The sequence below is a fragment of the Lemur catta genome, chromosome 8 (genome assembly GCF_020740605.2).
Source record: "Lemur catta isolate mLemCat1 chromosome 8, mLemCat1.pri, whole genome shotgun sequence".
In the NCBI taxonomy this organism is placed as follows: Eukaryota; Metazoa; Chordata; class Mammalia; order Primates; family Lemuridae; genus Lemur; species Lemur catta.
This window is the reverse complement of record NC_059135.1, coordinates 7,870,897-7,887,543: the sequence shown is the minus strand read 5'-3', so window position 1 is coordinate 7,887,543 and position 16,647 is coordinate 7,870,897. Positions and strand designations below refer to the sequence as shown.

Sequence of the window (16,647 nt, the reverse complement as noted above, 5' to 3'; positions counted from 1 at the left end):
GGTCCTGTGAGAAGCGAGCCGGCGGCCTCAGGAGGCTACGGACTGAGCAGCACACCCGGGGAGCGAGGAGGCGCGGCGGAGCGAGCGGTCCCGGAGCTGACAGATACACGGCGCGGCCGGAACGGCGAGCGAGCGGACAGGCGAGTGCGGGGCGCAGCCATGATCACCTCAGCCGGTGAGTGCGACCCGTAGCTGGCGCTAGGAGGGAGCCGCCGCCCCGCCGGCTTTTAGCTGAGTCAGGGCCGGTGACTGGGCACCTCTTGGCGGAGCGCCGGCCTGCACAGCTCCTCGCTGCCCAAGACCCACCCCCGAGCCGGGGGCTGGGAGTCTGGCCAGGGCTCTGTGGGCCCCGCTGGCTACTCTGGCTTGAAGGAATCCAGCCAGGTCGACCGCCTCGGCCTCCCTCCCCAGCCACACCCCCGTGCCGGGACCGAGGGGCTTCCTGGGCCTTCCCTGGACTCTGGGGAGGTTTCCTTTTTTCTATCCCTCGCATTCCTGGTCGTGTGAGGCCGTCCGGTCCCAGTCCTTTCCCGCAGGTGGTTGGTGTGGTATGGGTCCCCTGTGCCATCGGACAGGGAGGCAGCTGGCTCCCTAGCCAAGCAGCTTATCTGCTGCATGAGTGCCTCTGGACCTGGCCGAGCTCCATTCTGTTAAGAGTGACATCTGAAATAAGGTTTAGGATGGGTTGTTACTGGGTCCACTCCGAGGGTATTCAGTTAAAACACCCAGAGAACTTTTGTGTTCTGTGACGGTCCTGAAGACATCATTGTACTGAGAGCCAACTTATTGTTTCGAGGCTAGGTGCTCTGTAAGCGTTCAACATTCAAGAAAGAACTGATGGGTCTGCAGATCGGGTCTCATACACTTAAACCATTGTGAGGTAGATGCACGTAATGACATTTGAAATTGGATAAACTGTAGAGATCAGATTTCAAGGAGATTTTTAAGTTCCCCACCACAGGCCGATTTGCATATAGCTGTCCACAGCCTTGGTGCTTTTTTTCTTGCCTGCTTACATACCGTTTTCTGCTCATCTCTTACTCTGCACTTGTCCCACAAGCATTTTGTTGTAAACTGGTGATCAGAAGACCTGTATGGTAAAGGGATCAAAACCATATTTGTAGGAGGACTGGTTAAGGAAATTGGTGGAGATGCTGGGAGACATAGTAGTTATTTTCAAACACTTGAAGAGCTGTCACTTGTACCTGGAATTAGACTTTTGTCCCCAAGGTTTACACATGATTGGGAGATGAATTTTAGTTCAATATGAGTTTTTTCCAGTCATAGTTCTGTAAGGATAAAATAAACACCAGGTTTCTTGTTACTTGTTTCAGTTTACTCGTGAATGTAGATATCATCCTGTTTCAAATCTATCTATAACGACTGTTTCTTCTAATTTGGCCCAAACCATCTTCATGTCTTGCCTGGGTTTCTATATCAACCTTAAGACTTGTTTTTCCACCATTACCTCCATATAGTCCATTCTTCTTGTTGTAATCAGAGTATTCTTTTTAAAACTTTAATCACATAATGCATCTTTTTAAAAAAAACCTTCAGTGCTTCCATTGTGTTTAGAACAAAATCCAGATTTTTAACCAAATCATGTATGATTGCTGCTTTGCCTTGTAGTACCCTCTTCTTCACTTGCTATACCCTGATTACACTGACCTTCTTTTTGTTCCTTAAATATGGCAATTTATTTCCTATCTTAGGGCCCTAGCACATTTTGTTCTCTTTCTAAACTTCTCTTCCTGAAGTTTTCCCTTAGTTTCATTCTTTAGTCTCAATTCAAGTGTTAGTCTTCCCTGACTGCTCTCTTAAAACATGCTGACTCTCTCTTTCCTAGCTGCCACCTCTCTCCATCACAATTCTATAATCACCTTGTTTGTTGACTTGCCCAATTACTATCTTTTTCCTCCTGGTAGAATTTTGGGCAGGACACTTGTTTTCATAGTTCTTAGAATACTTCTAAGGGCATGGCAGAAGTTCAAAAGTATTTCTTGAATGAAGAAATCAGCCAGCCAATCGAATCAATATATCAGTCCCTAGAGTTTTTAAGTAGAGGCTGAAAAAGCACTTTTTGGGAATAGAATAGAATTTAAATGTCTTTAGGGTGGCAGGACTAATGATTTCTGAGGTTCTACCCTGAGATTCTATGATGATAGCATAGTATATATTTATTATTGTCTTCTGTCATTTTTGTTTCCTGTCGTATGGCTCATGTTGGCTTAGAAGGAAGGAGGTACCTTAATATAGGCACTTTGAAATAACTTTTATGTTTGTGTCCCAGGTGCTGAACAGGCCAGTGTTATTGTTCTGTTGTGGATTAGTTAGTTTATTCATTCATTTATTCACCAGGCACTTGCTAGGGACTAAGAACATAGTGGTGAATAAGAGGTCAACATGTACTCTTAATTTTTTTTCAAGAGGATTGACTATGAAAGGGATAGAGAGAGATAGATGCTTACTGGAGGGAAATGTGAAATTGAGTGGGTTGGTGGGGTTTTTGTTGTTGTTGTTGTTTTTTTCCCTTTGTCATAATATGGCACATAAAGGAAAGTAGTGCTAAAAAGCTTTCAAACAATACTCTCTCACCTCACTTTTCCCTTCTGGTCCCCAGAGGCAACCATTTCCAACTTTTAAGCTGTGTGTGCTGGAACATAACTCCATATTTGTAAATAATATCCAAATATTGCTATAAATGGATTTAATAATTTTAGACAATACCTGCTGTGTTCCTGTTATGGCATCAGAGGTTTTTAGCATCCCTAAGGCCTTTACTATTCCTTCCCCCATCCAGAGGAGAGTTCTCTTTTAAGATGGGAAATATTAGTGTATGGAGTATAGAGTATTTGATTCAGTTCTAGTCCATGGCCAAAGGATGACTTTGTAAGCCATGACAACCATGTACCTAATTAGTCACTATTGAAACCAAACCAGAGCGTATAAAAACCTATCTCTTCTTTTGGTAAAAGCCATTCAGATACAACATTGATTAATGAGAGGTTATCAGAATTTTTAGTATTAAATGTTCTGTTATTTATGATCTGTTCTACATTTACAGCACTCTGGTCTGTCATCTATTCCACACCACTAGTTTGCACATTTTTCTTTTTACTGATTGAATTTTTAAATTTATCTGTTCTTTGTGCTTTCTATTAGCCTCTCTGTTGTGGTCTTGTTATACCAATCTAGAGTACCAAGAAGTTCTTTTTATCTGCTTTTGTGCTTTTGGAATAGTAGTATGCTAGTCTTGCTTGGTAAACTTTGTATCCTTTCCTGTATGGCTCCCTAAAGACTCCTTAAGCTATTTGACAAACCTACAATTATTGATTAGAAATGGCTATGTCTCCTAACTAAAGCTGCCTTGACACCTTTTAATCAAATCACAGTTTCAACTCAGTGTTCCAGAATGATTTTAATAAAGACCCACAAGGAAAACATATTTGACAGACAGTTTGGTTTCCTTTGTGGTCTAAGGACGGTAACTTCCAATATCTTCTTTTCTAATAATCCCTTTAACATATGACTATATTTTAAGGTATGTTCTTTAGGAAAGGATAGTTATTTCTTTTACCCTCCTATGTTACTGGTAACACCTTGATGCTAAGAAAAGACAGATGAGGAACACTGTGCTTGGTAATTGGAATTCAGAATGAGTAAGATTGCTCATCATTTAGTAAAACATTCTAGGTTACTTGTGATAGAAAGGAGGTGCCTTAATATAGGCACCTTCAAATAACTGAAGTATTTTACCCTTTTGAATTGATAACTAAATGCCCCGTTTTTCATAAATAATTTTTTGATTATTTATTTTGTATTAATAGTTTTATTCTAAAATTGTATGGGAAAGTTTGCCATTTTGGTCGATAAATTAGACTAGTGGTTCTCAAACTGTAGTGAGCCGGAGAATCACAGGAAGAGCTTGTGGCCCTGTTACTGGGCTCGCTCCCCATAATTTCTGATTCAGTAGGTCTGGTGGGGAGACAAGAATTTGCATTGCTAACAAGTTTCCAGGTAATGCCAATGCTGTTGACCCAGAAACCACACTATGAAAACCATTGAATTAGGCAAATGATATGATATATACGGTATCATGAAAGTTTGATAACCATTACAGTTTTAAAGAAAAATAATCACTACCCTAGTGAAGTCACTCCTCAAAAAATACTTATTTTTTTCCATCTTTTTTTTTCCCCCACTCTGTCACCCAGGGTAGAGTGCAATAGCCTCATCATAGCTCTCTGCAACCTTAAACTCCTGGGCTCAAGTGATTCTCCTACCTCAGCCTCCCTAGTAGCGGGACTACAGGCACACTTCATCACACCTGGCTAATTTTTCTGTTTTTTGTAGAGACAGGGTCTCACTCTTGCTCAGGCTCATCTTGAACTCTTGAGCTTAAGCAATCCTCCCGCCTCAGCTTTCCAAACTGCTAGGATTACAGGCATGAGCCACCATGTCTGTCCCCATCATATATTTTTGACCAAGGGTTAATTTCCATCTTTGTGAGCATATGCTTCATAATCATGATATACCTTTTGTCTTATAGCTGGAATTATTTCTCTTCTGGATGAAGAAGAACCACAGCTTAAGGTATGAGTTAAATAAAAAGTAACTAGGCTTAGTATGGATACTGTGTAGCTTTTTGAATTTAGTCATATCTGTATGTCTTCCATCATTTAAAGTAGCCATCCTACCCAGCCTGTACCCAGTCATTGAAATCTAACCAGAGAAGACAGTATTTTGACAACAGCAGTTGGTTTCCCTTGAGTTTAATAAACCTGAGGCAAGTAAACCTCAGTATGGCACTGAATAACCCCCTAGTTTCTTTATCAACAGAAAGCACAGACAGTTTTTTCTTCTGTTTCACCTATTTAAGTTATTTGCATTTGATGAAAATTTGGAATGTGCTTCAGGTGGCTCTAAATATCTGAATTCATTTACATCTAAACTAGCAACCTGGAGTCATCTTACATACTTAAGAAAAATATTCATTATGAAAAGGAGTGACTTTATATGGTTAGTCTGATGTTTTATCATTGAAAACAGAAAGGAAATGTGTAAACCCAAGAAAAAATGCCAGTAAATTTTTATATTTGTCATAGATTAAAAGTTCTAGTGAATATTATTGATGATTTGGCCATTGATTTGTTGGGAACTTTGTTTTTTAAAAGGAAATGTAATGGTAAGTCCATCTCAAAATAGAATTTTGGTTCTCTCTTCTACAGGAATTTGCACTACACAAATTGAATGCAGTTGTCAATGACTTCTGGGCAGAAATTTCTGAGTCTGTAGACAAAATGTAAGAAATTACTTTATTTCTATAAATTAGAATAAGATCAACTTCAGTTATCTGTGGATGTGGATCTTGTGGCTTATTAATTCATTTAGAAATTTGCTGCTACTAAATTGTGGCTCGAATATTTAGATTTGGGAGTTTAAAGAAAAACTACAGTTTAAACTAGGCCTATCCTTTCTAATTTCTTTCAGAGAAGTTTTGTACGAAGATGAAGGTTTCCGGAGTCGGCAGTTTGCAGCCTTAGTAGCATCTAAAGTATTTTACCACCTGGGGGCTTTTGAGGAGTCTCTGAATTATGCTCTTGGAGCAGGTGACCTCTTCAATGTCAATGATAACTCTGAATATGTGGAGACTATTATAGGTAATTATTTTCTCTCTGGTAAGGCTTTATCGGCTTCTTTCTTGCTCTAGTGTATAAAATATTTTTCCCTCTGAATTGGATGTTGCCAAATTTAATTTTAATTAGAAGTTCATAATCTTTCTCTAATAACTTTATGCAGTCTGAGTTTTTAGATCTGCCTTTGAATTGAGTGCTAGTTTTCTTAGCAGTCATGGTTATCTCTAGTCCAATAAGCATACTGTTAGATGAAAAGGTTATTATGAGTAACAGAAATTAAATGATACTAATTTATAGAATTGTTCCTCATACAAGAAACCATTATTCAGTATCTGCATTGTGTTAGGCACCACGCTAGAAATGATAGATACTATGGTTTATTTCACAACTGCCCTGTGAAGAAGGAGCTAGCCCTGTTTTATAAAAGAAAACTTGGGTTTTGAGATAATAAAGACACGTGGCTATTAAATAGGAGTGTCAGAATTTAAAAACGGGTTTACTTGCACCAAAACCCGTACTGTTTCTACTGGTTACCATTGTTTTCTCATTGGTTTCTTTATTACTATTATTCTTTTCAAGTAGGGTCTCGCTCTGTTGCCTAGGCTAGAGTGCAGTGGCACGATCATAGTTCACTGCAACCTCAAACTCCTGGGCTCAAGTGATCCTCCTGCCTCAGCCGGCCAAGTAACTGGAACTACAGGCATGCACCATTGCACTCAATTAATTTTTCTTTTTTTGTAGAGACAGGGTCTCACTACATTGCTCAGGCTGATCTCAAACTCCTGGCCTCAAGCAGACCTCCCTCCTCGGCCTCCCAAAGTGCTAGGATTATAGGCATGAGCCACTTCACCTGGACTGTTTCTTTATTTTTGAAGTGAGCAAGTAACATGCAGGCAAGGCTTTGGATTCTCTATCGTATTTCAACCAGAGTTTTAAGTTCAAACAACTATGTAAGATTTTGTTCAAACATTTTGTAAGTTTGAAAAATGCTTGAAAATTCCTGATCTGGTAGATGAAAGACGGGACTGCATACCCTTCACACATGTCTTTATGACTATCAAGCTTTGGATTATAGTTACAGAGAGCTCAAGGGTGTGTTCTGTCAAGAGTGTGCAGTGTACATATTTCGTATTGCTAATTAAGAGGTGATCTGTGTTATTCACCTGAATGCTTACAAGGAAAAAGTTGGTATTCTCTTTCATAAATTGGGAAATGCTGCACAGGGGGTTGTAAACACCACCTTCAGATGTCCCTAGGAGTCTTTACGTTTTTAAAGTTTGTGGTGTTTTGGTATATTAGAGCTGTCTAGGAAGTATCCAGCCATTATTAATATGAGGAGAATGGATACTTTCAGGACAGGCCTCAGTAAAATGTTGCAAGTGAATTATTGCTCTTTGAATTGGGCTTTTTATCTGTGCATCCTATAGGAAGAAGTCTTGGTTTTAAAGGGTAGACCATATCATTTGAAATCAGAGTGTACTTTCTTTACAGTAAGCTAGAAATGGGGGATTAAATACACTTATTTATCTCTTTTCTGTTATATGATGATTTTTTTTATGAACATTGATAATTTTTTTCCAATAGTGATCTGCAAGTACTTGCAATGCCACTTTTTTAGAAATTGTGCTTTTAAACAAGACTGTTAGTATTAAAGTTCTATGAGGTAATATATACCTTCCCTGTCTCTAAACACAGTGTCATCTTAGCTTGTGGAAGTTGAGTGTTGATCAGTAGACCAGTTCTATTTGCTTTTCTTTGTGTAGAAGTGGGATTCTTCTAGTTTTGTAGGGTACATTTTTAAAAACATCAGTGAGACTTGTGAGGGACTATACAAAATAGAATTTGGAAAAGACTTCCTAGCATCTTAATATAATAAACAGTACCTCTAGAAAATTTAAGACAGTAATAAATCTCCCAGTTATGATGAAACTTCAGTTGGGAATCAGGCTAGAGTCTGGGTTTTAGTTAAAACATAAACCTGGAATATAGTTATGACATAAAGATAAACCTGATGAATCAGAGCATGAATCTCATTTGAAACATAGGAGGTACGTTTTTTTCCCCCCACAGTTATGTAATCTAAGGAAAATTCTGCAAATGTTCTAATTCTGAAGTTCCTCTTTGATGGGGTGGGAGTTATGTTTTCTTCACTTAACTGTAGTTGGTTCAAAAAGCTCCTATTAAAGCCTGGTGAAAATTCTCTACAACTGTAATTGTTTAAGGTCTGTTTTGTGACTGCCACTTTGTTCTTTTAACTGTAACTGAATGGTTCTTCCTGGATGGACTCTGAGTGTGGTGTATTCCAGTTTATAACAATCCTCTGCTTCCTTCAAAATACAGACACAGTTAACCTGAGTCATCTAGAGGGCCAGCAATCCTTTACGCTAGTTCAAATTATTTTTGTTTCTTGGGGCTATAATTTGCAACTAATTAATCTTATCCTAATCCCCTTCTCTTTAAAAGGGAGAGAGACAAGCCAGTGACTTATAGAGAGAATAACTAGTATATATGTTATTCCTCTTGGGTGGCTATTTATCTTCTTTATGAAGGTGGAAGGCTTAGGGAAATGCTCTCTTTTGGTTGTACCTAGAAAGTTTAAGGTGTGATTGCAGAGAAATAGAAGTTGCAAGCAAATTAATGTTTCTCATCAGGTATGCTATTGATACCCTTCAATATGTCACTCCCCTTCCCCATCAACCCAAATTACTATGAAGTGTGGAAGCCAAATTGTGCACATATACTATTGCATGAATTTTCAGACACCCTCTTGGGGGAAATAGGTTTCTACCCACGTCACACTGAGACAATGAATATAGTCATGGCTCTGCATAATGATGTTTTGATCAATGACAGTGGTGGTCCCATAAGATTATAATACCATATTTTTACTGTACCTTTTCTATGTTTGGATACACAAATACTTACTGTTGTGTTACAGTTGCCTACAGTATTCAGTACAATAACATGCTGTACAAGTCTGTAGCCTAAGAGCAATAGGCCATACTAGATAGCCTAGGTGTGTAGTAGGGTATATCATCTAGGGTTTGCATAAATATACTCTGTGATGTTCACACAACAATGAAATCACCTAACAATGCATTTCCCAGAATGTATCTCTTTTGTTAAGCAACACATGACTTTTTTCAACTCTTCTGCTACAATTCCTGGAAAAGTTTTTGGAAATCTTTGAAGTTTGCCTTTCAAACCTCTGACACATTTCATGTCATTTCACTGTTGTTTTACAAAGGTGATTTAGACACAGTCTTTACTCTGAAGGTGCTAATAGTTTCATTAATATGAAGAAGTCTAATATACTGGTATGTAATAATTGCTATAATATCCTCAATAGCGGCAGATGTTTGTTTTTTGAAAGTGAAACAGCAGCTATTTTGTAGCCAACTCTTAAATAAGCAGCTTAATCAGGTAGAGTAATATAATTTTGGTCAAAATTAAGTAACAAGACAGAATTTTATTTTATTTTATTTTATTTATTTTTTTAAGAGACAGGGTCTTGCCCTGTTGCCTAGGCTGGCCTTGAACTCCTGGGCTCAAGTAGTTCTGCCTCAGCTTCCTGTGTATCTAGGACTGTGGATAAACCACTGCACTCAGCTGAAAAATGTTTTGAATAACATCAGCTTTATTGAAATTAGTGTATAGTGTAACCATCATGAAGAGAACAATATTGATTTGAATGTATAAGTTCTAGCATTTTAAAATTTGCTTATTGCTTTATAGTCATCCCATAAGTTATACATGATTATAAATGCAGGCATTGTACTTTCTGATAGTTCAGCCCAGTGTATAAGGTAATTAGTTATTTTATTTTCTCCATAGCAAAATGCATTGATCACTATACCAAACAGTGTGTGGAAAATGCAGATTTGCCTGAAGGAGAAAAAAAACCAATTGACCAGAGATTGGAGGGCATTGTGAATAAAATGTTCCAGCGATGTCTGGATGATCACAAGTATAAGCAGGCTGTTGGCATTGCTCTGGAGACACGAAGACTGGATGTGTTCGAAAAGACCATACTGGAATCGGTAGGTAGCTGTTATTTTAGAGATTGTTGTTGATGAGGAATCAGCAAAGCAAATTATTCAAACTGAAAATCTCATGGGTAGTGAAAAGAAAATCTAGTTTAGAAATAATAAGGTACTCTTTTGCCACTTGTTTTATTTTTATATTTATATATGAACCTTGGCTGTTTTGTGTTCATAGACTATCTGCTTTTTATCTTACTACATTTCTTTATTCCTTTGAAATCTTACATGGGGAAGTTGTATTAATTACCCTGCTCTATTTAAGAAGAACATATTGATAAACTACTATTTTAATGCATTTATTATAGTTAAAACTACAAACTAGATTCATGGTTTGGGATTGTTTTACAATAATTAAGACAGTTGTATTTAATTATAATAATTAAGATGGGGGTGGGGCTGGGGCAAAAAAAAAAAAAAGGAAACTTACCAACAAAGTATTCAGAAAGGTGCAAGGCTGAGTTAAATGGACATTGATCTGCAGGCCCACTTTGTCTCACCAGCTGTCTCTATGAGCTAGCACTCTGCACTCCAGCCATTTTGGCTGCTTCTTATCTCCTAGATGCACTCTGCCCAATTTCTCTGCCAAAAATATTTTTTCCATTCCTTCCTTTACCTACTTCATTCCTGCTCATGATTCAGATCTCAGCTCGACTGTTACTAATTTGCAGAGCCCCTGTCAATCCTCAACACCCATACCCTCCTCAGGGCCTCCTGTAAAGATTAGGTCCAGTTTCTTTTGTTAATTTCATGGAGCCTGTATATTTTTTTGTAGTGTTTATCACTTGTTAATTAATTGTATTAGTAGGTAGTTAACATCTGTCTTTCCCATGAGATTATAAGCTCCATCAGCACAGGTGCTTTGTGCCTTTTTCACCACTGTATATCCATCCCTAAAGCCTGAGTCAGTGTTTAGCAATAGTAGTAAGATTTTTAGAATGACCCTTGTTTCACTCTCAGTTTCATTTTTGTGCCGTTGTAGCCTCTTTTTGTCTTCATGTGAATAAGATTAAAATATTTATTTTCATTCATTCAACAAATATATTTTGAATGCCTGCTATGTACCACTGTTCTAAACATTAGAGATATATAGTAGTCCCCTGTTATCCCCCCTTTCCGTGGTTTTGCTTTCCTTGGTTTTAGTTACCTTTAGTCAACTGCAGTCTGAAAATGGTAGATGGAAAATTCTGGAAATAAACAATTCATAAGTTTTAAATTGTGCACTGTTCTGAGTAGTATGATGATGTCTCTTTCTATCCCCTTCCGTCCTGCCATGACATGAATCATCTCTTTGTCTATCATATCCATGCTGTATATATTACCTCCCATTAGTCACTTGAGTAGCTATCTCACTTATCAGATGGACTATCACAGGACCACAGTGCTTGTGTTCAAGTAACCCTTAGAAGTGATGCTTGCAATTCAGATATGCTAAAGAGAAGCCTTAAGGTGCTTCCTTTATGTGAAAAAGTGAAAGTTCTCAACTTAATAAGAAAAGAAAAAAATTGCTGAAGTTGCTAAGATCTACAGTAAGAATGAATCCTTTGTCCATGACACTATCATGAAGGAAAAAGAAATTTGTGCATTGTATATATAGAGTTCAATACTATCCGTGGTTTCAGGCATCTACTGGAGGTCTTGGAACATATCCCCCTTGGATAAGGGGGGACTACTGTAGTGGCAAACGAGACCCAACAAAGTTCCTACCAAAATCAAATAGTCCATTAGGGGAACCTAGAGGAGAAACAAGTAGTCAAACAAATATACAAGGTAAAGGGTGATAAATGTATTTAAAAAAATAAAGCAGAGTAAGAAATGCATCTCAGTGCACATATGCATCTAGATTCAAACTTAAGTTTTATGAAACCATACCTACCCTTACTGCTTGTGATATAACTCTGACATTTTAAAATTGTATTTCCTTTTTTAAAAGAAAATTAGCTTGTTACACCCCATTGATTTTATTGCATAGTGGTAAGTCAAGCTTGCTTTCTGAGAAACACTCCTGTAGCTTTTCAGTATGCTTATTTATGTTAGAGGACTCTTACAGGGTGATATCGCAAATATTAGGGGTGCTTTTGAGAGCCACAGGGTAAACACATATGTCAAAGTTTCTTCACAGGGAGAGCACCAGACAGATGTAACAGCACTCAATGCTAGAATCACTCAGACCTGGGAATAGTTCTATACATTGTGTTTCCTGATCAGTGAGTGAGTATAGGCAGGAAATCATGAGGGAGACTAGTAGCTAGGTAGGAAGCAGAAAGACTTCAACAGACACAATTGAAAAGCATAGCCACTCAGTATATGGACAGTTGTACATATCTTTTTATAGCCAGTGCCACTCAGATTGCAGGATCATATTAGGTTATTAAGTATGGAGTGTCTGACTTTTTTAAGTACTAAGTTTGACAGTTGATATCTCTGACATTTCCCTTTGACACTTCATGTTTTTTTTTTTTTAAATTATTGTGAAGGTACATCCTCATTCTTTCAAATGCAGGTTTTGGCTTTTGGTTATCTTTCAGATTTTTTTAGAGCAATTTTTGCTCTAAAACAAAACCATGGATAAGTCAAAAATTCATGTTATTTTTGAATATGAGTACCATCATGGAACCAATGCAGCACAGATAGCTGGAGATATCAACAAAGTGTTTGGGAAAGATGTGGCTAAAAAAACACCCAGTACATTGATGGTTTGAGAGGTTCCATTCTGGTGATTTTAATCTTGAAAATGAGCCATGTGGGTGACCTGAGACCAAGGTGGATAGTGATGAGCCGAAATCTGTAGTGGAAGCAAATCCATCTTAACCTACTTGTGAATTAGCAGCAAGGTTTGACATTACCATTCCAACAATATTGGACCATTTGAAACAAATGGGCAAAGTAAAGAAGCTGAAGAGACGGGTACCATGTGAATTAAATGAGCATCAGAAGAGAGATTATCTTGAAGCTTGCCTTTCTTTGCTGTCACGACATAAAGACGAACCATTTCTACACCATATTGTTATGTGTGGTGATAAATGGATTATTTTTGACAATTGCAAGCATTCTGGCACAATGGTTGGATAAAGATGAAGTGCTGTGCTGAAACAAAGTCTGAAACTGAATATTCTTCAAAAAAAGCTAATAGTGTCTGTTTGGTGGTTCAGCGCTGGTATTATCCACTACAGCTTTATGAAACCTGGTCAGTCAATTACAGTGTTGGATGTCTACTACAACTGGTTGGACAAAATGAGGATGCTTGTGATTAAGCAACTGAGATTAAGCAACTGGTCAATAGAGACAGGCCAATCCTCCTGCAAGACCACATGTCACAAAAAACAACACTTCTCAAACTATAGAGGCTAGACTTGGAAACTCTGTCATCCACCATATTCACCAGATCTTGGACCGACTATCACTTCTTCCAGCCTTTGGAACACTTCTTGCAAGGAAAAATATTCAATTCTCAACAAGCTGAAATTCTCACAATTTCATCACCACTTGCTCTCCATGCTTCCTCGCTGCTGGCATAATAAGCAAGCTACCGTTATGATGGCAAAACTGTTGATAGTTTAGGCACATACTTTGATTAATTGTACTGCTTCTTGTTTGAGATATAATAGACTACACTTTTGATTTGAAATCAGACATTTCATATTTAATGACCTGATATAATGGTAAGACTTCAGGACTTAGTGTCAGAAAGACCTAGAACTTTAGCTCTGACAATTAAGGAGTTTAATTAAAAGTTTTTATTAATTTAAAGTTTTATTAAAGGTTGCCTAGATTGACTTAAGAAGCTAGATTAAAATAATTCAATTGCTAAATAAATATAATGCGTCAATAACCAGATAACGATATATCTTTAAATTATGTCTTTCAGAATGATGTTCCAGGAATGCTAGCTTATAGCCTCAAGCTCTGCATGTCTTTAATGCAGAATAAACAGTTTCGGAATAAAGTACTAAGAGTTCTAGTTAAAATCTACATGAACTTGGAGAAACCTGATTTCATCAATGTTTGCCAGGTAATTATATTATATTACATCACATTGCACTGTGCTAGGGTACATACATTACCCCATATTACTTAGATGTTAACATTTTATTAAATTACTATAGTGGCTTCCTATATGTATCTCAATTAATCTTTTCAACAGCCCTGTGAAGGTAAGGTATGTGATTTGTATTCCTTTTTACTGATAAGAAACTGAATCTCTTGACACTAAAAACCTATTTTGTTATTAGGCATTCTTTCTGTGTATTCTTTTTTCATTTTGAAAATAATCCAAGCATTTAAAGAAATTTTAGAAACAAAGAAGGTCTGAAAAAATGGTAGAAGAAAAGATAAAAACAATACCTATGCTATGCTATGTCATTCCAAAAAGAATTCAAAGTGTAGAAACTATCAATGGTTTCATTACCCAAACACACCCAAAACATTTGGGTATATTTTCTTTATCTCATGCATGTGTATGAATTGCTTACACATAGAAAAAATATAAAATGAAAAGTAAGTATTTCCTTTTCATTTCACTTGAGCCTTTTTCCAAAGGTAATGCATAGATGTTTTTCCCCACTTATTGGCACATATAGATCTACTGCATTCTTTTAATAGCTGTGTTGTAATTTATTGATTGGAGATGTGCATAGGTTTGCTTTTTAACAATTACTATACTGTATACATTTTTGTATTCTGCTTAGAACATAGCATTTTATTGTTATTTCTTCACTATAATGTACTCTAATGTGTTTTCATCCTCTGTACTTCTAAAAAATTTAGATTTAAGCCCTGTTTTTTACAGTGCTTTTTAAAGCAAGTTGAAAACAGAAAATGTTGGAAAAAATATCTATATTTAAATCACCCAAAGTCAATATTTTAATTAATATTTTTAAGTTGATTTTTTATGTCACCCAAAGTCAGTTTTACATTCAACAGTGTACTTCAAGTTTTCTCTGTATAGGTTTTTGGAGTTTTGTTTCTATATAATTTTTAATAGTTTTTAAAAATAGTTTTAAAGAACTCATATAAAAATATTATTAGTAGTTTAGAGGCAATTTTATTTCTTTTAGCTATTTTATTCCTAATTCTTTTATAATTTTTAAAAAATTTATTGTGTATTTAAAAAATACATTTTTTGAACAGGTGATACAGTCACATGATTTAAAATTCAAAAACAACCATACAGTGTACACTGAAAAGTCTTCTTTCTATTCCTTCTCTCCAGCTACCAAATTTTCTTCCCTGGACGCAAACCGTATCAATTATATGTAGCCTTCAGCTTAACATTTTTCCATTTTCTAAGTCTTTACTAGCTCTTGAGCTAACTCTTTCTTGCTTGTGCGGTAGTCATTCAGTTCATGTACTTTGCCTTATTTAATCATTCCCCTATATTTGGTCATTTGTTTTTATTATTTCCTGTTCTTAATTATAATAACTTTGATTAATGTGTTTATTTTGAAGTTGAGTTAATTGCTGCCCTAAGGGAACAAGAAAATTTATCTATCTATTTATTTTTTTGAGATAGAGTCTCGCTCTGTTGCCTGGGCTAGAGTGCCGTGGCATCAGCCTAGCTCACAGCAACCTCAAACTCCTGGGCTCAAGCGATCCTTCTGCCTCAGCCTCCCGAGTAGCTGGGCCTACAGGTGCCTGCCACCACGCCCGGCTAATTTTTTCTATTTTTATTAGAGACGAGGTCTCATTCTTGCCCAGAGCTGATCTCAAACTCCTGAGCTCCAGCAATTCTCCGACCTTAGCCTCCCAGAGTGCTAGGATTACAGGCGTGAGCCACCACGCCCGGCCAAGAAAATTTAAATTGAGTTCTTAAAGGAAAAATTCTAACCTTTTGGGAAACTTTTGTTAAAACATACGGCAAATCATAAGAATAGTAAGAGAAATGCTTCAAAATGGTAATTTTAATGTCTCTTGTCCTATTAAATATACTATATATTTAATACATATAGTATTGTGTCTAGCACAATGTTACATATGTTAAATGAATCAATGACTCCCATAATATGGTAAGGTGGAAAATACAAGTTAAGGAGCACTTAGTAAGTAATGAATAAGGTTTAAAGAAGCCAAGATTCATTCAGCAATCAGTACTGAATACTGTATGCTAGTTACCAGGCATAATATTAAGAGCTGTGCATATAATTTGTATGGATTTTTTCATGGAAGGCAGATGCTATTTTCGGGAAGATTTCACTTATTGCTCAGTTTAGAAGTAGAGTGCTAGACTGGAAAGCTAGTCTGCCCTAGTTTGCCTGTGCTTATATTTTAAGATTTCCTATATTGTTGACTGTTTCTCTCTAAGTACTTTCTAGATGAATTTTTCAATTGTTATGTAATTGTTCTTTATCTCCATTTCAGTGCTTAATTTTCTTAGATGACCCTCAGGCTGTGAGTGATATCTTAGAAAAACTGGTAAAGGAAGACAACCTCTTGATGGCTTATCAGATTTGTTTTGATTTGTATGAAAGTGCTAGCCAGCAGTTTTTGTCATCTGTAATTCAGAATCTTCGAACTGTTGGCACCCCTATTGCTTCTGTGCCTGGATCCACCAATACGGGTACTGTTCCGGGATCAGAGAAAGACAGGTATAAGTATCTTTTTCTGCATCAGAACTAATTGAACAAGGTTTATTTCTTGTGGGGAGTAGGTAAAATATTCATACACAGCATTCTAAAAATAAATAAGTATAACTTTTAGCTTTCATAGATTGTAAGTCTTATTAGGCTGTTGCTCTGTTTTTTACTGGACTAGGCACAGTAAGGAAAACCAAAGAAAACCCTGAGAAGAAATAGAAGTGATTATCTGATAGGGAGGCCTGTCAGACAACATGTATGCTATTTAATCAACTACATTAAAATTCTTAGGTGGTATAGGTAGGCTACCTTTTAGATGTTAAATATTTGGTTTAGATATTTGGAAAGTAAGAAACATTCTTAGCTTTTTGTGCTTTTATTAGAACTAACTACACAAAT

At 36.9% G+C, this 16,647-nt stretch overlaps 1 protein-coding gene across 1 annotated transcript in view; it reads left to right on the top strand.

The window, feature by feature from the left end:
• PSMD1 (proteasome 26S subunit, non-ATPase 1) overlaps positions 1-16,647 on the top strand; it is a 95,354-nt gene continuing 78,707 nt past the window's right edge. The window contains exons 1-7 of the mRNA XM_045559668.1: positions 1-175; positions 4,550-4,593; positions 5,229-5,302; positions 5,491-5,660; positions 9,471-9,676; positions 13,545-13,688; positions 16,034-16,260. Of these exons, the coding sequence (XP_045415624.1) occupies positions 160-175; positions 4,550-4,593; positions 5,229-5,302; positions 5,491-5,660; positions 9,471-9,676; positions 13,545-13,688; positions 16,034-16,260 (881 nt within the window). The 5' untranslated portion in view covers positions 1-159. The remainder of the gene's footprint in view (positions 176-4,549; positions 4,594-5,228; positions 5,303-5,490; positions 5,661-9,470; positions 9,677-13,544; positions 13,689-16,033; positions 16,261-16,647) is intronic.